The sequence below is a fragment of the Numida meleagris genome, chromosome 3, assembly GCF_002078875.1.
Source record: "Numida meleagris isolate 19003 breed g44 Domestic line chromosome 3, NumMel1.0, whole genome shotgun sequence".
Classification (NCBI taxonomy): Eukaryota; Metazoa; Chordata; class Aves; order Galliformes; family Numididae; genus Numida; species Numida meleagris.
Genome location: NC_034411.1, coordinates 26,689,866 through 26,713,780, shown reverse-complemented (window position 1 = coordinate 26,713,780; position 23,915 = coordinate 26,689,866). Strand labels below are relative to the sequence as shown.

At 37.2% G+C, this 23,915-nt stretch overlaps 2 protein-coding genes across 11 annotated transcripts in view; one reads left to right on the top strand and one right to left on the bottom strand.

Annotated features, from left to right (window-relative positions):
• PIGF (phosphatidylinositol glycan anchor biosynthesis class F) overlaps window positions 1-23,915 on the top strand; it is a 48,174-nt gene that overhangs the window by 778 nt on the left and 23,481 nt on the right. For 5 of the 9 annotated variants that reach the window (XR_002436415.1, XR_002436416.1, XR_002436414.1 and 2 more), the window contains exons 2-6: window positions 20-267; window positions 1,988-2,079; window positions 2,895-3,011; window positions 7,327-7,435; window positions 17,140-17,273. Coding sequence is in view for 4 of the 9 variants with exons in the window: in XM_021389979.1 (XP_021245654.1) it covers window positions 40-267; window positions 1,988-2,079; window positions 2,895-3,011; window positions 7,327-7,435; window positions 17,140-17,253 (660 nt within the window). In the remaining 5 variants the exon portion in view is untranslated. Of the gene's footprint in view, window positions 1-19; window positions 268-1,987; window positions 2,080-2,894; window positions 3,012-7,326; window positions 7,436-13,662; window positions 13,810-17,139; window positions 17,550-23,915 lie in introns of those variants that run through there. The other 4 variants (XM_021389977.1, XM_021389976.1, XR_002436417.1 and 1 more) reach the window with 3 other exon arrangements.
• Window positions 14,932-23,915, bottom strand: part of RHOQ (ras homolog family member Q) — an 18,498-nt gene continuing 9,514 nt past the window's right edge. Inside the window, exons 3-5 of one of the 2 annotated variants that reach the window (XM_021389981.1) lie at window positions 19,276-19,440; window positions 18,580-18,675; window positions 14,932-17,880 (exon numbers count right to left, since the gene is read on the bottom strand). In XM_021389981.1, coding sequence (XP_021245656.1) covers window positions 17,725-17,880; window positions 18,580-18,675; window positions 19,276-19,440 — 417 coding nt within the window. In that variant the 3' untranslated portion in view covers window positions 14,932-17,724. The remainder of the gene's footprint in view (window positions 17,881-18,579; window positions 18,676-19,275; window positions 19,441-23,915) is intronic. The other variant, XM_021389982.1, reaches the window with a different exon arrangement.

The following is a 23,915-nucleotide window of genomic DNA, read 5'->3' as shown; positions in this document are numbered from 1 at the left end:
GCCGCTCGCTGTCTTGCAGGTGGCTGGAGGCAGGGCGCGATGAAGGAGGTAGAGCTGAGGAGGCTGCTGGCTGCCAACCTGCTCTGCGTGGTCTCCGTCGTGCTGACGGCAGTCGTGCCGGCTTTATTCCTGGATGGGTTCTCTGTGTTGGGCACGCACCTCACGTGGCTGTGTGTTTGTTCTGTTTGTGTTAGCGTCCTTAACATTACCTTGTGTTTAATCCTAAAGCCAAGTCTTTCTTCTAAGAGAAGCTCCCTGTCTAACAAGGTAAGATTTTTTTTTTCTTAGATTCCTACTGAGTGATGTGGAGAGGATGCTAAATCTGTCTCTGAAATGATGGGATGAGAAAGAAGTTACAACTTTTGGTGGTGAATTCTTGTTTTCCATGAGTGAGCGGAGTGCAGCACGTGCTGGAGCTATTGCAGAGCTTAACTCTTTCTGGACCTGCCAGCAGCCCGCTGGGGTGAGCCGTCCCCTGCCACTTCTTGCCCACGGGTTGTGGTTCGTAGTCGCTTGACTAACACTGACCACCAGCAGTTTGCATGCTGGCAGGAATCAGAGCACACCAGAACGAGCACGGAAGTCAATTCACAGTCTAGGCCTGACCTTCAGTGTTGCCAAGGGACACTTCATTCTTGCGTAGTTTCTAATGTGTAAGACTTGAGATGTAAAGGAGAGAAGAGCTCATTACAACTTAAAGTTGGTGAGGCAGTGGCACAGCTGCCCAGAGAAGCTGTGGTGCCCCATCCCTGGAGGTGTCAAGGCCAGGTTGGATGGGGCCCTGGGGAGCCCTGTGGTGGGGAGGCAGCCCTGCCCATGGCAGGGGGTTGGAAATGGGTGGGCTTTGAGGCCCCGTCCAACCTAAGCCATTCTGTGATTCTATGAAAGTTGGTAAACGTTAAAAAAGTGATGTAAAAAAGTGCCAAAATGATTGCATTTCCTTGAATGATTAAATCTGCACACAGAAGAATCTAAATCTGGGAGGTCTTTTTGTAGTTACAGTTTGTAACAGAACCACAAAAGGTATGATTCCCAATATAACAGGTTGGAAGAGAGCAAATTTGGAGTAGAACACAGCTAGATCAGGAGGTAGAATACAATTTGAAGTCAGCTGAGTCGTGCACTCCCACCAGCTGAGTCAGACAGGTTGCAATACTCTTACAGTGATTCTTAAAGAGTTAAGCAATCATTCAAGAAGGAAGTATCTTTGTATCTAAAACTGGTTATCTTAACTCTGCTGACAGAGGGGATGCAAAATACATAAAATCACCATGGAAAACAAGGCTTTTAACCATCTGTGATTTGAAAATGAAGTAGGCTTATGTCTTCTAGGTGAGGTTTCATCTCAGTCTAGCATAAATAATATATATCAAAGAAGTGGTCAAGTGAGATATGGATTTCCATTTGTGACTTGATCAGAACAAGCCTAGCCAGATGTGTTTATCCAGTGTCCATCCTTCTGTATGGTGTAGTGAGTACCCAGAAACTGTCATTTAATTCCATAGATAGTTGTATGTAGTTCTACAGATAGTCACAGACATTTTTCAGAGGGGTTTAGAATGTAGGATGCCAAGTTTCAAAACAGAGTGGCTTGTAGTTTTAAATACTGCCTTTGATTCTGAACGTCTTTTTTTCATATTATGTACATTCTTATTTTGAAATATTTTTACTTTTATTAAAAGGCATCTTTCACAGAATGTGAAGCCATCTCTGATTAAATTATCTTGTCATTTCTAGTTGTATATTTTATATTTGTTTTATTAAAATAAGATGGATGAAGAAATGTTAGATGGAGTGAGCAGGGTCTTTTTTAATTCATCATTTAAAGGATACCTGTTTGAATACATACTGTTCTGTAGCTAAAATTGAACATCTAAAGAAAGAGTAGTGTGTGATAATGTTGATTAGATACATATAAGCTAAGTGTATTATTTATATTCTCTTTACTTTTGAAACATTATTCTGATATTTTATTGCTCTTTTTTAGATATCCAGATTTCTAAAATGCTGTCTATACTTTTTCATGTCTTGCATACTATTTCATGCGATTATTGTTCTTTATGGAGCACCTCTCATAGAGTAAGTCAGAAGACCCTATTTTTCTCTAAACGCTTTAAGGGGGAGTTCTCCTTGCAGATATTGGTATAAATTCTTATATATTACTTGGTACATTGAAAGTTAAAAAATAAGCTCCTGGCTGGAGGAAGCAGGGTGGCTGTCTTTGTAGAATTTGGCTTTTACAGATTTTATGTGTTTGGAGATCTGTTCTGTGAGACAGTTAGAAACAACTTGTTTTACTTTAATGTTTGTTATACGTAGGGGTACAAGACTTTTCCATGTTTCACTCAGTCTTTGTATGGGTACAAACGCTTTCTAAGTTTCATTTAATTATTTTTCTCCTAAGATTATAAAATAAGCATCTTGCATATCTTTCATCCTTTGGATATTTGTAAATTTTTAGGTATAACTAAAAAAACAAAATAGGAGAACCGGAAAGCAACCTAACTGATTCCTGAGAGAGATGACAGACTAACAGTGGTGTTTGGTTTCATGGCTGTTTCCACAATGTCAAACTAGAAAAATAAATTGAATAATAAACATCCAAGTATTCAAAACTGACATTTTGTATGAGATAAACCTGTATTTAGAATGATACAGGTATCAGGGGCTAATAAACTACATTTCAGCCTTTGCTGAGGCAACAGATAATAGTAATTTTCTTCTACCTTTCTTAACTGTTCTAGAATAATAAGAAAAAGCTTTGTTTTTCTACACGAGGCTTCAGAAAGCACGTGTGCTTTCACAAGTTGATTAAGAATTATTTTTTCCTACATCTCGGAACTCTTAGGAAATTAGTACTTACAACATAATTTTGTTATATTGCTTCTTTGTAGGTCAGTGACTGAGACGTTTTTGTTTGCAGTTCTCCTGTCTACCTTTACTACTTTACAATGTTTATGTTTGCTGGGACCAAACGTACAAGCTTGGATACGGGTATTTAGTAGAAATGGGTAAGTTCTGTTCTATTCTAATTTTTATCCGGAATAGAAATGGACTGAATTGATGTAAATATCATATAATTATTATTATTTTATTTTGCGGAAGGAAACTTTCTGAATTATGGGTGTTGTTTCACTTTTGTAATTACAGGTCTATGAATCCTTTTCTGACAAAAATATTATTATTTATTCTGAACACACTGATTCAGATTTTATGTCCAGAGACTAAGCCTTACTTTGTATGTGTTTGAAGGAGGTAAAGTTTCAAGTGAGCATTTTACTGGTGTGAAAGCATCCTGCTGTCCAGTATAATGATTATGATAAAGAGGAGACCTGTGAGTGAGCTGTAGAGGAAGAATCTTGTGCTTGATCCAATGTTAGCTCTATAAAGACAGTTTTTTAGAGTAGGAATAGAAAGCTAAAATCAATATTATTTTAACAGTATTTTTAACTTGAATGTAATTGTGAAAATAATATATAATTTACTGTGGTCTTAAATATGTAATCTTTGCCCTTGTTCTTTTTCAAATTTCGAAGAAAGCTTTTTTCAGTGTCAGAGGTTTCAAGCATTCATTTTTTTCAAGAGCATATTAAAATGAATATAATATTTTTTTACCTAGTAAAAGCCGTTACGTTAGTGTGTGTCAAGGGTAATATATTCTTCAGAAATGTTCTATCTCTTTTGCCTTTTTTCACTCCCTAATAACAGGATTGTTGAAAGGCTGGGACTCTGAAACATAAAGAAGCTCCACATATACTTGAAGTTTAATAAGATATTAGCATTCATTCCCTTATAACAGTTCGTAAGGGTAAACTCTCATCTCAAAAGAAAACAAAAATTTGTATTGTCCTGCTGAATGAAGGGAGTTATGTTTAGTTACTCTGTGTAGAGAAGATCAGAAATAAGAAATTGGAAACTGTTTATAGTAGTTTATGTATTGGCTTTTGTATTATATCAGTTCTCAGATTACTGAGAAGTATCTAAATCCTTATCCAAGTTGATTATGCTTGGTTTTTGTTTTCAGTGAACAGAGTAAAAAAAGTGATACCTCGCAAGAATTTAATAAAATCATAGAGTTATTTAGCCAAAACAAATCATTGCTGCTTCACTTGGTCTTCTATGGAAGTTTTGCAACAGGAAATAATAGGTGAAATCGAGTAACAAATGTTTGACAACCGTCTGTCTTTGTGCCAGGTTAGATTTTAAATGCGTGTCTATTTCTTTCCTAGTCCAGATCTTCATGTTATTTCAGCGTAATTATTTGCATAGGAAACAGGATTGTCTTGCTATGATGTTTTTGTACGCGTTAATAGCGTTTTGTGCTTGTTAATAGCGAGCCGTGTGACTTTATCTGAATAAATGTGCATTTAATAATGATGTTTGGTTATGCAACCCTTTGAATGAAGATAGATTATGGAGAAATATTGTAGCAGGTTTTTTTTATGGGTTGTAGTAAGTTGCTCTTTTGAAAATAATTCTGTGCTTTTTCACCTGACCTCGTGAATTCCATGAGTTGCCAGCACTTAGATGTTAACTGAGTGTAGGAATGATTTATTCAAAGGTTATATCCTGGCTTAACCATGTGGAATGAGGTGGGACCGGTTGAATGGAGGAAAAGGGCATTTAGGTAAGATCAGCATGGCTGTTGGCCTTGAAAGAACAGTTTAGAGAATTGAATTGCACTGGCACAGCAAGCTGGAAAGTTTGAGTAGGAGTCTAGTGTAGAATGAAAGAGGAATTGTTTAAAAAATACGTGTACAACTTAGACTGAAATAATCATTGACATTTATGTTTGTTGCTCTCGTTTGCAGTATTTATAAGATCAAGATATGCTGTGCTTTTGTCTTTACAGAAATATAGGAGAGGGCATCCATAAAAAGAAAGTTTATCTTAATAAATCAAATGTAAACTAGTGACAGATTTTAATGTTAATTAGCCAGCTGTTGCTCTGGATAGCTGTGAAATCTTTCTGCTATGTTAAGGTGGTGGCCTAGTGTGAAAATACTGTTAGACCTAATATTTCCTTGGAGGACTATTCATAAGGTTACATCCAAGTAACTTGTGCTATGTCATCTATTGCACTGTAATAGCTATGGTACAATTGAGTCATTCAGCATAAATATCTTGAAAGAAATCTTGCCAAGTGCTTTTTTTTTTTTTTTTCTGCGGAGGTGCTTAGCTTTCTCTGTTTGGAATTGCAGCACTTCTAGCAAAGTAGTCACCTGGAGTAAAATCACTTTCAATTAGAATTCAAAGCAGGTCAGTCTTTAAGTCTGCTTGCCTGTAAGGGTCAGATCCGATGTGCCATTGCATGGTATAGTGTGATCTGTGGCACTGCAGGTTTGTTGTTTGCTACATAAGGGTGGGGGGATGTTGGTGGGGTCAGGGATATACTGCTTTGTTGGAATGCAGAAAACAGTTACATGCAACGCAGTTGTACCTCAGATAGAAAATTTCACACGCTTCATCTTTTTAAGCTGTGTGCACTTCTTGAGCAATTAAATGAACTAAGTGAAGTACAGAAGTGCTTTGTCCAGTTTTCATTTCTCCCATTTCGTCACTTGTCAGTACTGCATACTCTCACAGACTTGGAAATGTCCTTTGTAACGGTGGGCATCATCAAAGGGGTGCGCTGCTTTGTATTTCAGTCCTGCCATGGCGCAGAGTTCTTCATCTTGTCTATCCAGGATCTGTTTTAATACATTATTTTATGATGTTAACTAACCTCTTAATTCAAATGTTATTTAAAACAGCTCTCAACTTGTATTATGAATAAGGTTTGAAATGATTTGAGGTTTTAAAATGTTATTTTGCTGCTAGTCATCATTTACCATCTTAAATATCACTAGCTTTACCTGCAGAATGGTTTCAGTTATATTTTATCAGTGGTTTAAAAGTACAGCAATTATAAAACTTAGTTTTCGTATGAATGCATATAGATGTGTGTATGTGTATAAATAAAGCTTATAAATATTGCTCCTCGAACTAATGAAGGATTTGTGTGGTGCATCGGTGACTACCTACAAAAGTCCTGATAGCTGACACTCCATGCAGAAAAGCAAACAATCAAAGCATTGTTACTGTGGTAATACTGCTGGAGGTCAAGTCATGCCATGTTTGAGAGGCCTAGGTCCATGCTTTGGATTAGAAGCTCAAATTGTTGCCAAACTACCGAGAACTGTTCTTCCCTTGGGCACTGTGCCTTGCTCATTCTGTTATTTTGCTTTTGGACTCAATCTAGTAACTCCATATGGCGCAGCAGTATGTGCGTACGTTTACCAGATAGGATGTCTTGTGTGATACAAACGTACCTCAGTCAGTCCTTAGTGTATTCTGCTGCCTCTTTCACTGCTTTAGGGCTGCAGTGAATGGTTTCCTCTCCATACTGGCTCACAGCTCAGTTATTCAGCTTCTGGAAAAAATTTACAATTTTTGCTTTCTGTTTGTTGAAGTTACGATAACGTAGAATGGTGTGCTCAAATCTAGAGTTGTAAGTTGCAGCGATGGAATTAGTGTAGAATGAATAGTGTTGTTTCTGCCCAAAATGTCAGCGTTGCATTATAAATATTATAATCAGTATGACTTTTATTTTGCAAGCAGTAGGAACTGTTTGTCCTATGCTTGTACGTGGTTCAGTCACCATTGAATGCAGCAGTGAGTTACATGTACTCACAAGTAAAGTCTAAAACTGTAGACTCTTCAAAGCAAGGGTTAAAGGTTAAAAGCTTTCTTTTCACGCAACCCAAACGTCACTTGTGAAGCTTCAGGTTTGCAGTTCATCTGGACTTTTAGCTGTAAAACCACCCCATCTTTTTTTCCTTCATTGGCTAAAGCTAGGTTTGTGTTTATAATGAGATGCAGCAAATTTAAGATTCAGATCTTGTATCTTACTGATTTGGAGTAAGGATTTGAACTCATGTCTCTCAGTGCTGTGCCCTGCAGTGTTATGAAATATGCAAAGAACTGAAAAGTCCATGGCTTGAGGAATGCAAAATAATCACTTGGTAAACTGATGATGGACAATAAGTACTTACCTAATAAAAGTTTTCCAAAACTTCTGAAGTCACTGCTCGTAGGAGGCTATAACTGAGAACCAGAGTCAGTAACATCTGTTGTCATACACTATATGTCTTGATTGGCTGTGCAAAAAGAATTTGCCAGCATGCAAGAAATTCATCCTGCCTCCTGTGCAGTTGAACTTGGATGCAGTGCAGCTTAAGGGGTGTAACATGCAGTCTATATTTACTTTGCAGTGTTTATTTTCACATCATTTTAAGCTTGTAACATTTGCTGCTGTTGAAATTCTATGACACACTGTTTTTACAGAGCTATGTCCATCTGGGAAAACAGCCTACAGATTACTACAATGTGCAGTATACTAGGAGGTTGGTTTGGAGCATTTCCTATTCCTCTTGATTGGGATCGGCCCTGGCAGGTTAGTATCTGCATCTTTATTGCAAATATTAAAATATTTGTTTTCCAGATATGCAAGCTACACAAAATTACTCTGAAACTAAACAGATATATTGGACTTACTCATAGGTGATTCCTACAGGGTAGTGCCAGACACTTAAAATGTCACTGGAAGCACCTCTGCTTACACTGTAAGGATGTAAAATGCACATTTTTTTACTTCCTTTTTCGAGAGATTCTTTGTTGTAGATTTATGACTGCTGCATGCAAATTTTATCACAAAATCGAACTGTAAGGATTTTGATATGGATAAACTAGACAAGGAGGAAGAGAAATGTGAAATGATAAAGAATGCTCCAGGTTTGTCTACTTTCAGTCTGGTATCTTTTCTTTCTTATGGGCAGGGAAGAAAAGATGCTCTCCCAGTGTTTTAGTTGCATACTGGCACTTAACAGAACACATTTAAAATAGATTTGGGTTGATCTATGGTAATGGTGTGGCCAAAGAACTGTACTGCAGTCTTGACTTCTGATTTCAAAGGAAGGTAAGGATTAGCTTTGTAATTGCATGATAAAAAATGCTGGTACTGCAGATTCTGTCTTTATAAATTCAAATGTCTGTGTTATTTTTCTTCATATTTCGTTTGTCATGGAGGAATGATTATATAAAACAGTGAAAATCTGCATTTGCCATAAAATGATGATACCGGTACCAATGTGCTCTAAAGATCCTCAGTGAGTATTTTCTTTCCTCAGGTTACCAAACTCAAAAACTCTCAGCTGCACAATATCTATCAGGCCTGTTTGCAAAGGTTTCAGGACAGTTGCAAAGGTTTATTTCAGAAATCAGTGTAACAGGCAACATGCTTTTCTTTCTGATATTGTGGAGACATAGAAATTTACCCTCCTGAAATAGCTAGCAGCCTTATGCTATCAGCATTTCTTTACAACAATGTAATGAGACATTAAAATTTCTATTTCAAAAGTAATAGTAGAGGAATAGGATAATACCCTTCATACAGAATGAAGTTTTCTTCTCTAAAATGGCTTGGATTTATTTTCTGCAAGATACCTATGTGAGGCTGATGGTGAAGTATGTGTCAGCAACTAGTTAATTGTTGGCTGACCTTGCCTTTTCTGTTTGAAAAGTCTTCAAAGTCATACGGGCTGAACAAAATGGACTTAATGAAGTTAAGATCTGGAATCTGTAAATCTAAAAAGATATTATCTGACTTGTCAGAACAGCAAAGAATCTGCAGAAGCCTGAAATATCGTAACTTGTCACTAGTTGTTTCTGGGGGCATGAATGCTCCCTACTCCTCCACCTTTTACCCTGGAGAATTTAAAATAATGGGGTGGGGGAAGAAATCTTAATTTCCATTTTGAGTCTGAACTGCTTGATCATTATTTTAATCATCTGAGTAATTCAAGACATCAAATGAATCAAGAAGTTTGCTTATCAGTTCTGCAGGCTGCCATTTAAACAGTCTTTAAAAACTGCAATTTTAGGTGCTATTTTTTTTTTTAGGATCTGCTTTGTAGGGAAAAATGAAAGAAGCTCTTTTTAAAAGCCTTGATATTTTATAGTTATATTGCAGTGAAGCATGAAAATGGTAACAAGTCTTGAAGGCAGGAGTGGAACTCCTTTAAGGTAGCTTTTTAGAGATCCTGTTCACAACTCTCAGAAGCTTGCAATTATCTATTTAGGTTTTTTTATTTATTTTAATGGTTTGGGGTTTATTGTTTTTGTTTTGCTTTTTTAATTTGTTTTTCCTGAACATGATCTCTTAAGTGTTGATAAATAAAGGGGAAAATAAAAGTGTAAGTATCCTAGCCAGGTATTTTCAGTAGCTGCCCAGGAAACGCTTCTTTCCAGTTCAGCCAAGCTGGCTCATTCTTACTTATGAATCAGCTTCTCTAGAAACGCTGTATTTCATGCAAGAGTTTCCATGACTTTTTTTGTCTTTCTGTCCCCACTCGGTATGGATTCAACATCACAGGTATTGACTTGCATGTAGCAGCTGTGCATTGCTCTCTTCAGAGGCAAGAGACATTTCTGTCATTCTTCAGAAATTATGTGTACTAGAAACAAAGTCTCTTTTTGGAATAGTATTCCTTTGGCTACCCAATGGCAGGTAATTATGGAAGCTCATAGTAGATCCTTTAATAGTAGCAATGAAAGAGGAGTGGTGCTGCAAGTGTTGCCTTTAGCCTAAGGCAGGAGAAGGGTGAATGGGCCTAATAAAATATTATACTGTAGTTGCAAATCTGCTTGCTTGAGGAAGAAAATCTTTAGTGCAGGTTGACTTCCCGATCATAAAAATATCTGTACATAACACAGTTACAGAAAAAGGTTCACTGGAGAAAAAAAAAAAGATGTGAGCTGGGAGTGTTCTGCGTAGAATCTAATCCAACTGGCATGCTTACAGGAACACCTACAGATTAAGCCTCAGGCAAGGTGTGGAAAAAATCATGTAGATATTAATGTAGGCTCAAAAGTACTTACAGCCCAGTCAAAATTCTCCTGGTGAGACCTCACCTGGAGAGGTGTACCCAGATGTGGAGTCCTCAGTACAGGAGAGATATGAACCTGTTGAATTGTGTGTTGAGAGGAGGACCACAAAAATGATTCAAGGGACGGGACACCTCCTCTACATGGACAGGCTGAGAGAGCTGGGGCTGGTCAGCCTGGAGAAGAAAATGCTCCCGGGAAACCCAAGAGCAGCCTTTCAGTATCTAAAAGGAGGCTGTAAGAAGAAAGGGGACAGACTCTTTAGTAGGTTCTGTTGTGACAGGAGAAGGGGAAATGGTTTCAAACTAAAAGAGGGGAAAATTTAGACTGGACATAAGGAAGTTTTTTTTACAGTAAGGGTGGTGAGGCACTGGAACAGATTGCCCAGTGAGGTGGTGGAAGCTCCATCCTTGGAGACATAATAGAACTGGAGTAGTTTATAGTACCATTACCTATATCTTGCCTTATCAGAAAATCAGATTTCAGAATGTCTGGTATATCTTTCACTGGAATTCATTTTTACTTCAAAAAGATTAAGATTTCAGTGAACTTAATAAAAAAACTTAAAAAAAAAATTCATCATCAGGAGTTCCAATCCATGTCCTAGTGGCTAAAACCAAAATGCTGCTTTGTACTTAGGTATTCATAAACCAAAGAAAAACATATTGCTTCTTTACACATACCTCTTGTGGCACACAACAAAAACAAGAAAAATACCGATATCTCAGAAAATCTTCACTTTATTTTCCATGTTCATATTGTGAAAAATATTGCATACAGGGGATATTCAGATTAGTGGCCCTACATTTAAATATAATTATGTAAAGCGTATCTTTTGGCATATTACAGACAATTTTTACTCTAAGTAAATAAAACTCAGCAGGAACGGAATATTATGCTGGAAATAAAATGACGTTCATTGTCTGAATAATGCTTCAGAATGGAAATGAAAAACATATAAAGCATTTCTGTTAGAAGTATATAACATATTGCTGAAAGTTATTTGTTTTCCTGATTCGTTGTTCTTCATTATTCTGCTGTTATTCATAAAGTAACTTTTTAACATAGAGTTTGGCCATGCCTGTTGTCCCTCTGCTAGTTTTCAGAAAACTTTATTTCCTAACTGTGCAAAACAGTTGGTCAGGGAGACCTCCCGAGTGGTTCTTTCTGGTTATAGAAGAATATTTAAGAATACTGCAGAATTAATCCTATCTCAGACAGAGGTAAAGATGTAAGGACAGTTGTTTTACAGGAAAGCAAGTCCCTGCAGCAGTTACTTTTCTGTATTAAGAAAAAAAAACAACACACTTCTCAAGACATAATACACTAAAACATGTCTTGCAGAGAAAACGTGTTGTATTGGTAGAAAATTTTTCAGTGTCTTGAGATTACTGTCTAATTCCTAAGAAAATTTACAAATAATTTGTGAGGCTTAATTGTGATCACTTGATGATCAGAAGTTTTCAAGAGTTATGCATCCATCGCTAGTTGCCTCTAGCCATCTGATGCACAGTGGTTATGTAAGGATTAGGGTTTGTTAGGATAGTTTCAGCAAAGAAAAAGGAAATAAATTCCTTTGCTGCAGTTGCTTAGTTTTTTTTTTTTTTTTTCCAGATTGGCAATTTCAGGTTGATGTTGCATTTTCAATAACCACATGTGATTAGGATCCAAGCTTTGTGTGTCATCTGAGAAGTGGCACCAAAGCACAACACTGCTGAAACAGAGTGGGATAGTTTAGGTGGTACTGAACACAAAGTGACACATCCTTTCTTTGCACAGTCTGAGGTAATTGAGTTGCAGAGCAACGTGGTATAATTAAAGATTAAAACCTTATTGGTATACTCTGTATGCTGTAGAACTAGTATTCCAGGCATCCCATCCATCACTGACAAACTTTATTTTGCAAATAGTGAAGTTCCTAGTTTTCCTGCATATTTTGACACCAGATTTTTGTAACATCTGAAGTTCACTGTTTTCATGCCCACTCATTTTTCTCATAGCATAATTTTGATCTGCATTTATTGATGATAAAATGTGACTTTGAAACCAGATCTTGTCTACAGTGTTTTTGTATCATACGTGAAAGTGACATTGAAGCATGTGTTCCTACTTCATACTGAATGTCTATAACATGACAGGTAGTGCTGATATAACTTGAGTTGACTGACTGCCATGTAGTTTAGCCAATGTGACTCTAAATATTGGCCTAGATACCTCTTGGACAGTTGCAACCTGAAAAAGAGTCAGTGGAGAATCTTGGGTACAATTTTTGGTGGTTACTTAAGTAGGCTGAAACAGAACTATCAACTTTCTTGCTATGTTGTTATTCTTAATGCAGCTGAGAGAGTTTCATTCTTGTATTTGCTTCAGCTTCTATTACCTACTGCGGAAAATTTTGTTGTAAAAGAAGTTGCTTCATTAGAGTAGGAGGGATAATACCCACTGGGGTGGGGAAAGTGTTGTTTGTTTTTGGCATTTGGGTGTTGTTTTTTTTAAACAGAGGTAGAAGCTTGTTCCACTTCAGTGGGGTTATCATTGTTTATTTAAAAGTATGTTTTCTTAGTGTAAACCTTAATGGTGAAATCAAAGGCAGTCATGCTTGCTAGAACTTTAGAACACAAATGCACAAAACCAACTTCTGGTTACAAATGCCAGCCTGAAAAAGTCTTCACGCTTTCCTCTCCGCAGCACGTGCTTGTCAACATACACATTCTGTACAATGTGATAAGACACTTTAAGTTAACATTCACACAACCAAAATGGGTTAAAGGTATGTTTTGAAATTTTTAAGACAGTGCAGACTAAACAATCTGTAATTTAAGGCATGTTAGAAACAGAGGGAAAGTCATTGTGCTCATTTATTCGGTTCTTAAGTGAAATAAAAATCTTACGTAGTTTTCTAATTGACAGCCAAAAATGGATCTTTTGTAATAATAACAATACAAAAAAATCCTAGTGTAGGCATATGAGAAAAGCACTTATCTGGAGAATGGGACCAGTCTGTTTATTTATTTAAGTAATAAGTACAGTAGATTACCCCACTCTGTTTGCACCAGCAGTCACCTGCTTACTTTATGACTCCTTTAGAACTTTTATCAGGGTTTTACTGCTCTGGTTTGTAAGAATCTGGCCTTTATATCATTATCAGTATTTACATGCTTCCCCCTGCATGGGATGCAAGTTGCAGACTCATAGTAGAGGACAAAATTGTCATGCAGCCAGAAATCTCCTTTAACTAGCTACATGCATAGTATAGCAGATCGAGGATTATCCTGCCACGATCCTGCAATATGCTCCACTTTCCATGCAATATGCTAAGTATTCTCAAGTCAGCTCATAGGTGTTCTAAAGAGCACTTAGGAAACTAGCTTATTAATTTCCTGAAAGGTCAGCAATTCCTGTTCTCGTTCTTAGAATAAGTTCTTATACTAGAAACTTTGCAGTTCTGCAGTATCTATTTAGCTAGCCTGAAGAAATTCCTGTTAAGTCCTATCAGCACTGCCAGATGAAAAGAACAAGGCAAGATGAAAATTGAAAAAGCAGAAGTCAGGATTGCTTTCTGTTACCCACTGGCTTCTGCTCTATCCCTTAAAATTCAGTTTCTGTGCTTGTTAAGCATGCAGGTGGGATTTGTTGTTGCCAAGCTGCTGTTCAGATTCTTAGCAATCATATATACATTGTTAGAACTGGCCTGTTTCCACATGCATTTGGTACATAAACTGACTGTTTTTGTATTAGGCTGTGAGGATGGTAGCTGATGCTTCCCAGCTGCTGGGATACACAAGGTATTTCACAACAGTTTCCTGAAGAATGTTCTGTCCTGCCTCCTACGTTCCCATTTTTCTCTGCAGATCAACTTCCTCTCCCTCAAAAAACTACAGTGAGGTAATGTTGCCTAACATCTTATTTTCCTGCTGCTGACCCACCTACTCCATTCTAAGCGTGACATTGGTGGTGGAGTAGGTTATGTCAGCTTCCTCATGGCAGAAAGGAGCACAAAGTAGGAGAAACTGACCTGAGCAGTTTTCGGAAAGTGAAAGGAATACATTACAAGTTGGGTACTTTAAACAAGTGGGATGGATGGAATCTCTTAGAATTGGTAGGTGGCTATCAGCTGCTTAGATTTTTATCACTTGGTACCAAGTCAGGGATGCCAAACCAAGTTCACGAGAAAATATGGAAGACTGGGCAAAAGTAGACTGATCAAAGAAATCAATTTCATTTTAAAAGGTTCAGCAGAAAGCAACTGAACCTCAGAAAAACAAGGCCAGCACCTAATGAAAAAGGAAGCAATCCACTTTCTTCAATGGACATGATGCAGTACATTTACTACAGACTGTAAAGCATACACAAGGGCTATTATTTCAGTGCAGCTGATGAGCTTAAGAACCACATATTAATATTTTTGATGATTTGTTTCTTTAAATACACCCTTATGTGTATCTGTCTGTATGGCAATGGTCAAGAATAAAAGGTGCAAAGCTTGTACCATTACTTGTTTATTGTTTTGCCCTGCCTAAGGACAGCAACTCTCTTAAGTCCAGGCTTGCAGCTCCTGTGCTTAGGGAGTTTTCAGAAGGCCAAAGTGCCTTTACAGCTGTTTTGGGCCGTCTGACCAGCACAAGACACGTGGGCCTATAACACTAACAAGGCACCTGGTAACTTTCTTCTTTTCTATAGTAATCTTCTTTTCTATGCCACTAGAAGGATGGTGTTTCTTTATTTCTCCCATTCGCAGTCAGTGAGATGGAGTGTTGTACGGTTTCTCCCTTTTGCCCCTTACTTTTGATGGCTGCCATGGGTGAGGGATGCATTTCAGAGGTCATGTGTTAAGTAAGACAGCCTGAATGCCTGTGAGGTAACACTGATTTTTAAAAAAATCAAAGCAAAAACTGAATGTTTTGGAGGGCAGACTGAGGCATCATCAGTATTAAGTTACATAACTCAGGAAAACTATTGAGAAACTGCTCCAAGTTGTGGTTCAATCAGGAAAAAGAAACTACAACAATCAACAGAGATCATTTTAATCATTTCAACAATTGCTCACTATACACACAATACCAAAAGATACAGAGTGAATGGGTCGTCAGAGATATTGACCTACTCGTTAAGGGAACATGGAAAATTCAGTCTGACATCTACTTGTACTTCTGAAAAGCAATTTGGCTACTATAGATTCACCTAATGTAGGTAAAATTTAATGAAGTATCATTGATCACTCACAGAGAATTCGATGCAAAAGAAGACCACTGAGTTATGAAGCCTCTGTCATTAGTTTTGTTAGAATGGTTATTTCACTTCACCAGTGGATAAGAAAGTTTGACTACTGTTTCCACTGAACGTTACTGAGTAACTGGGGTCTCAGGGACTTTTTTGCTCTTTTGTCCTTTAGACACTTAAAATAGCCTGCAAAATGTTAGAAATAACTTAATTACATTTCTTTTAAAAGTTGAAAAGATCTACCTGAAGCATAAGTTTAGCCAAGGCCACAAAGTCATGTGAGTTTTAAATATACATAATATCTTACCGTGCCAAAGCATCTCAAGGCTTTTTATAGAAGGCCTACAATGCCACTGTTAACTGAATAGAAACAAGCAAGTCTTTGGTTTGGGAGGCAACAGCCAAAACATTCTGGCAACAAAACCAAGTAGCGGAGATACAATGTTTGGAAATGGAAGAATGAAACAAGGTCAATAAAGAGTACCTAAGGCACCTTGTTTATAGTCATCTTTGCTACACTCCTTAAGACCTCCAAATAATATGTAAAACTGCAAATGCTAAGGAATGTGAAGATGAAACAGCAGAGGACAAAAATAAGTTACTCTTATTCCTAGCTAAAATTCCCATGATTGAAGGATGTGAATAAATCTATTTCTCCCTGTGAGAACGAAGTAAAGAAAAGAATCAGATCTAGGAAAAAGAGTGAAAGGAGAAACCAGTACCATTAAGAGTAAGTTCATTTCATTCTTGTGAATTGCCAGTCAAAATGTAGTAGAAAAAAAGGCTGGACACTGAGATGGGGATATTTTCTTTAATGTCTAGTGCATTTCTCAGTCTCAAGTACTATAGAAGGGGAATATCCCCCTCAATTTAAAAAATAAAGAATAGGACAGTGCAGTCTGTACTAGCTTAACGACTGTACCGCAGGATGTGCAGAATTGTCCCTGCAATATGCAAAGGAGAATTTTGAAGAGAGGTGGGAATTCAGTTTATTCTACAATAAATATTTTTAACCACCAACTTAGTTGGAACCTTCATCAAATCCAACATGCAGTTGACGTTAAAATATGCTACATCTGAGTTCAGAATGCTTTAAAGTTTTGTTTTGGCCCTTCCTCCCTGAAAGTCAATACCAGTTTGACAGTGGTAGGGGGGAGGATTCCATTACTTCTTTGCCTCAATACTAGATGCTTTGTGTAAGTGAGTCAGCTGTATTGAGTCAGTTCCCTGTTCTTATGTTAGGAAATAGAGCCTATAATGAAAGCTCTCTTGAAGTCTTCAACATAACTGGCTTATTATATTTTTCCTGAACTGGGTGCAAGATGTTCAGTCAGTTTCCAGACTTACGTTTGCTTCCTTCTTGTAGCCAGAGGAGAATTCATCTCTTTGCCTACTTTTCAAGTCTAAAAGAAAAACCCTCTATTCATCTCAGTTTCTGGCCTTATTTGATTATTAGTTTATTTTGACACACCTCTGAAAGTTTCAGAATGCCGTGAAAGATTGGAAGGAAAAATGGAAAGAGGCAGACTTAGAATAGAACATTTCAGTTGGAAGGGACCTACAAAGATCATCAAGTCTAACTGTCACCAAAAAAAAAAAAAAAAAAATCTGTACGTTTCAAGAGGTGTGCAGTAGGGCACTAAGTTAGCTGAACACTTCAGGGGATATAAATACTTCCAAGTTTTTCACATAGTTTTGGGAATATCAAGCTAACGCCTGCAACAGCCAAAAGCCTGGTTACATTTTAATACATGTAAATTAAAAAAAAAAAAAGAAAAAAACCAACAAAACTGTACCGCAGCATTTAGTGTTCATGAAGATGCACGTATGATTGTGATACTTGTGGCATTTTTAGGAAAGCATATCAAGCTTTAAAGAGAATAAGACTCCATTGTCTTTCAGTACCTAGATTACACGGAGAATTTGTGCTCACAAAGTACAAAAAACACAAACATTTTTCTCATTGTCTGCTTTTACCTTGTGTTCTCCCCTCAGGTATGGCCCATTTCATGTTCCCTCGGAGCTACCTTTGGCTATATGGCTGGTCTGATTATTGCACCTCTGTGGATACACTGGAACCGGAAGCAGCATACATACAAAAGCAGATAACTGGCGCAAAGAGAGACAAGGTATTTCTTTGTGCAGATTCCATACAGACTGTGCAAAAGTTTTTTTCTTTTTTCTTTTTTTTTTTTTGTTGTTTGTTTGTTTTCTCTAGATATATATGTATATGTGTAGTCAAAGCAGAAGACTATCCAAATTCATTTCGAGTATTTCAGGCCAAGCACCTCCACTCAATAGCATCGTTCAGATGCTGTTTCAACATGGTGCAGTTTTTGCTTCCTCTAGACTATGTAACCCTGAGAGATTGTACCTTCCAGTCTGAATAAAATATTTGTAACAGATGTGGTGGCTTCTTATTACAAAGTTCATTGATTTCGATTGTATTCCTCTGGATTTCACTGATTGTAGAAGGCAGAATCATTATTTTAGCTTTCAAACAAGTTTGCTGTGTACTTAACGCGTTGTATTTAAATTCAATAGAATTTCACAGTAAGCCTGGCCATTGTCAAATGCATCTCACGTGATCAAACAGCAGTTTATGCATCTTGAACCTATTCTCTTCTTTACTGTGTGTTTCTTTGGAGTTAGAATGGCTATAATAGCTTCGTCAAAAACAGTCTTCAGTCCTTTCTGTGTTAAAGCTGAACACTCCACATAGCAGTAGGCTCCTATCTGTCAAGAAAATAAGTTAATTCAGTAGCAATACATTTCAGCTGTTCAGAACTGTGCACTTCAGCAATTTGTTTCTATAGTGAAAACCACAAAGTCTGGCTCTGATCTTGAAAATTTATCTGAATGTGCTTCCTGCTGTAGAAGAACAGAAGATTTGTATTCTGGCCAAAGATATGGCATTTCTTTAATTTGGTTTGTCTTATATATCAATAACTAAACAGCAAAGAAGAGCAACGTGACCAATTCATGTTTCAAAAATAAGTCTATAGAAGCGTCCAAAGTATGTACACAGGGTGTTAAAATGGTAGTACAGCATTCTGAAATAATTTCTTACAAATGGTTCCAGCATCTTGCTTCAGCAAGATGGGGATTGGACAAGATGACCTCCAGGGTTCCTTTCTAAACTCAATCATTCTGTGATTTTAACTATCTCTAATTAACGCTTACATAATTTTTACTGGGTTTCTATTCAGAAAGTTAGAACAATTACTAATAAGGAAGTACTATTCCATAGGTCTACTTCTTAGCTGTATTCAATGATATAAGTAAATATTGTTAATTGCTAGCTACCGGTCATGAGGTTTCCTATGTTAACTGGTAAAAGAAATGGGCAAAGCTGTAGAGGAAGAAAAAGTCAATTGAAAATAGATGTTTCTTGCTTCTTTGCTACATCATTTCATTTAGAAGTTTCTAGTTTACCTCTTTTGCTAATTTTTGTCCTTGTTCCACAGATAAAGGCTTCTCTTTCATATCATTCAATCTTGCTAGAGTTTTCGGGTCATCACGAAGATCAATCTAGCAAGAAAGATTGCAGTCATGTTGGAATAGCTTTTTTCTAAATGGAAGTCAACTGGTTATATAAATACCCTCTTTTTAAAGCATAAAAAAAAATGGAGTCACATCATTGTTCAGATCCTGAATCCTTACTGATCCAGAAGCCCTGGAAATTTAAGCTGTGAACTGCTTTCAATCCAGAAGTTCAAAACATTTACTCCCTAATTCAGCTCTTCAATTAAAATGCTAGAATTTATATCTAGCAGTGGCAGCACAACTAACTCAAACATAATAGCAACAAGTGGATCACTTCATAACTGGAGTCCAGTGCACTACCTACAAGATGCAGGAGGAAATGGTCTCACTTCTCCGCTTGTTCCTTTGCTTCCATAAGTAATGGATATGACTGATAGTAGCAGACCAACGTATTTATTTCAACAAAACAGAAGTTGCTTATTAGAGAACAACACAGATCTAAGGTTTTCTGCCAGATGTTAGTGTAGTTCTGCAAAGCCAGAACGAGGTGCTGCTCAGCTCCTGCTGCACTTGAACTTTGAGCCCAAAGAAAGGGCACGAAGAATCAACTGAATTATTTAAATAAACTATAACAGAAACAGATACCTGTGTTCCTACTAGTAAAAAGGGAACATTAGGTGCATATTCCTTCAACTCCGGTACCCATTCTTCCTTCACGTTTTGAAATGAAGCAGGGTTTACCACTGAGAAGCAGATAAGGAAGACATCGGTCATAGGATAAGATAAAGGTCTCAGACGATCATAGTCTTCCTGAGAAAGAAAAATTCTGTTATCTTCAATACTAAGTTGTTGCTTGTATTTCATTACTTTTATATTCAGGAACTGTATTTGTATTTCAGGAAGTACATTGAGGCAAACTTACTCAATGTTTACAACTGTTCCAGGTTAGTTAGTGTGGCTGTTAGAACAAAACCTCCATAAAAGAGTAATTATATGTGAATATAAACAGAAATACAATCTCTATGTTAGTACTGATAGAAACTTACCTCAGTAACAGAATATACAGAAGACTATCCTTAAAAAAGTTTTCATGTAAAGGAAAAAAAAAAAATTCTGTTCCAAACATACTTTCAGATCAAAAGTTAGTATTTGTTTGACCAAAGAGAAATATGAAGATGTGAATATTATAAAGTCATCCAGGTTATACAAAGCTAGGCTAGATTAAGTCTATTTAATACACTCATCCTAAATGTTCCCTTTGGATCAGATAGAAATGATATTAAGTCCCTCCTTAAAATTTTCTTTCCGCCAATGACATTTTACTGTCTTGTTGCTAAAGATCAGGGCAGGGGAAGGAAAGATTAGAAGGGAGCTCTTTTGTCCAGACTGCTTTCTGTAAACAAGCTCAGCAAATAGCAGCAAGGAACAGAAATTAAAGATTAAGAACACTCTCAGGGAAACATTAATGTCCTTTTGGGGGCATGTGTCTGTTTGAAAAGATTACTGTTTGGGTCATTTAGAGCCATAGCATTTAAAGCCACTGGTCCTATTGCCAATGCATACAGGAGCAGCGGTACTTAGAAACATTATCCCTACCGTAAAACAGACATCATTCTTCTAACAAGAGGAAGAAAGTAGATTTTACCATATATTTTAGCTAAAGCCAGGAGGGAAGATGCCCCAGTTTATTTCTGCCAGTATTCTTTTCATCTGTAGCAGTGACCAATGCCCTACTATTCCTACTTTAGTTAGTTTTTTATTTTTTAACATAGATAACTAAGACTGAGCCCTGTTATTGCCAAGACAGTGAAGAATGACTGTTTTGCACCTTCTCCCCCACAACATACACATGTGCATGGTTTATCTGTAGGCTGTAGCAGCCTCCCTCTTCCGCATGTAAGCTCCCCATCTTAATTAAATCTCACAGATATTGGAATAATTTGTTCATTAAATATAGACAGAAATGTAATTCAACTCCATGTTTGAAACAAACCAGAAAATTCCATTTTCATTTCCTTGGCAGCTGTCACATTACCAGATTATTAACCTATAGTTGCACCCTTAAAAGAGTGCTTCATTGATTAACTGATAAGTTTTTAAGATTGCATCACTAGAATTTCAGAAATCGTGTGAGAACTTGCTCAGAACAGTTTGTGCTAGACCATCTGATAGTCAACAGCTGCGGGAAGAAGACTGCTATCTTCATCATGAAATTTAGAAAAGACTTGGGAACAAGCAAGCACTGCAGGAGATTCTGCACTAGTGAGGAGGCAACCACTGGCCAGGCTCTTCCGTGTTCACGTGCCATTTTGGTTACACAGACTTTAATGCCAGCCCTATTTACTCTACAGTGTTGTCAGTAAGCCAGAGTAAGCTGAGCTGCAAACATGCACACACAATTTCACAACCATGGTAGCTGAAACTACTGTGAAACCTTTGACAGGCCATTTGAAGATCTGCTCTTTCTCTGCTAGCATCAGGGTCCTATCTTGTTTCACAAGAAAGACCTAGTAAGCAAGTCTTTTCAGCCACTGTGGCTGTTCATCATAGAAGGTAGAAATAATTTTTTTAAAACAAAAAAAATCACAACAGCAACATGAATTCGTTTGTTTTTTAAGTATATGCTTTAGGTTTCACTTCTATTACTGAATGTAGTTAGAGCCTGCTCAGAGTTACCACACTGTTTCTTAGGGTGGAGATCAAAATCCTAAAAGAAGCTTCCCAACTGCAAATTAGACTGGTCCCTGGGGTTCAGAAATCTGCATGCAAGAACACTTGTGTGGATCCATCAGTTGCTCTCCAAATAAGCTCCACTCATATGCAAGATATCCTTGAAAAGGTTTTTTTGTGTGTGTTTTTTTTTTGTTTTTTTGTTTTGTTTTGTTTTTACAAAAATAAATCTACCTTATAGTCCTAATTTATTCCTACCACTGAACTCCAGGTTTTATAAAAGTCTCACACCTGGGTTACAATAATTAAGAGCACTATACGCCTTAAAAATATTTAAGTGGAAAACTGTCACCAGAAATTACTTGGAGTCCACCGACACTAAAATATGTATGAGTTAATCCGTTTCAAATTACAGACAGACCTTTCATTCACAGCAAATACTCATTTGCTCATCCCAAAGATGAGTTACCTTTGTCTGATTTACTTCCAAACTGTTTTGTTTAGTTTCTCTTTTTTAAATCCCACTGGATACAAATCTTTGTACGTTCAGCCACACTGTGGTACAGCATCTTACTCCCTCAGCATCTATCAGCAGTCATCCAGGAAAGAGCAATTTCACTGCTCTTTAAGGAGTGTGCAGTGCTGACCTTCTTCCCTGTCCCTGCATCTATTTATGTGCCTTTTGATTTATACCCTGTTCCATCTGGTTAAGCTGTGGGTCTATCCTGCTTAAGATGTTAAACAAGTACAGTGTGATTGGATACTTTATGTACCACAGCCAAAGATGTATGAGATATTCAGTACAGTGACTTCACTGCATCGATGCTGACGTAAATTAACAGAGAATTTGGCTATACCCACCAATCCTACTGCTTGAAACAAGTCAATGCTGCCAGGCTGTCCTTTAAATCTCACCTGTGCTATGAAAATTTTGTTCATATTGATACTAATAATGGCCCACCACCACTTGTTCTAGTAATACACATAGTTAGACTGGTTCTGGGTCCTCCTCAGGGAGAACCTGGCTTAAACATTATGAGCATTGTGTAGGCTGCGTGTGTATAAAGGCTCCTTCTGCTCCCCAACAACCCCCTCCGAAATAATCAAATCTGAAAACTTTCTCTGATGCATCTGGTCTAAATAACTGCTTGCACTCAGTAAAAGAATCTGAAATACCATATGAATTTAGATTGAATATTAGAGAAGCCTCAGAAAAAAAAAGAAAAAAAAAAAAAAACCAATTACTTCAATTATAGTTTATTTCCTGAATCTAGTGTAAGGGAAATAAATGTGATTTATTCTAAAATTAAATGCAATGGCAAAATCTAATTATGCAAGTCAGTCAACATAAATTCCAATTTGAGTGCATGTACACACTATGCTGTACAGCAATTAAATTTCCAATCTAACTGAAGGAGGCATTGCTTGTCTTTTTAGGCATTACAATATTTAAAGAATTTAACTGGAATATTTATGAATATAAATTAGATGGGTAAGAAAGCCACTAAGAATCAGAATATGCAGTAAAGTCTTAAAAACTCCAGACTACATTGACATGGCTTGTTCTCCAATATACACTGGACTTCAAAATTCTTCACTGTTTACCGAAACAGATATATACAAATAGGAAAAAACATGCTGAAAACAAAAGAACTGTAATAACTTAAAACAAATTGGTTGCAAGTACGTTGGCTAAATTAACACCGTATGGTGCTGTGATCTTCTATGGACATTGTCTGGAGGATAATACACTGCAACAGGAGCATCCATCTTTCACCTAGCATCTCTGCAGTAACCAAGGACAGCTGCCAATGAAGAAGAGACGTGGGAAAGAAGATGAGATAGAGGAACCAGTGATTCATCTTGGCTTCTCAACTACAAACTGGGAAGGACTGTTCTGGGGTGGTTCTTTTGTTTTGGGGGACTTTTTGCTTTTGGGGGGGTTTGTTTTTAAGAAGAGAGAAAGGAAATTCATACTTCTAAGTTTTCATTTCCCTCTTTTTGGTATTCTCGAGGCAAATCTAGCATTATCTTTATCTATCTCCTTAAAATTTCTCCTTTAGGTCTCTTTTTTTCCATCTGCTGTAGAACCTAACAACCTCCCTTTCTCAGGTTTTCTGCTGCCTTGGCTGGAATACTGAATCACTTATTTTCACTGTATTTTGGATGATTAGGTGGATATATTTTAATCCACAGTCCAAAATTTGGCTACTCCTTTTCCTCACGCTTAGATGCTTAAAAACAGAGGTCTCAAAGAACTTCTTGCATGAAGAATGGTCTTGCAATTCTGCAACAGAATATTGTTCTTCATTTCAAGGTTTTGCTCAGACTAAAAGAACACTGTACTGTATTTCAAGTTGCCTAGTTCCATGGATATCAGCTGGAAGACATAGTTAAAAACACACAAACTGCATTCCTAACTCTGCTGCTGACATAATTTGTTGCCCTGAGCAAGTTATTATCCTCTCTGTGCTTGCATCTTCCCATCTGTTAGGGTGTCCCATAGGGGTTTGCTAGCTTAATAATGCATTAGTCTTTGCAAAGCTTTCCGAAAGCTGTTGGTGTACACAGCTTACAGTGCAATGGGTTTAAAAAAAAAAAAAAAAAAAAAAAAA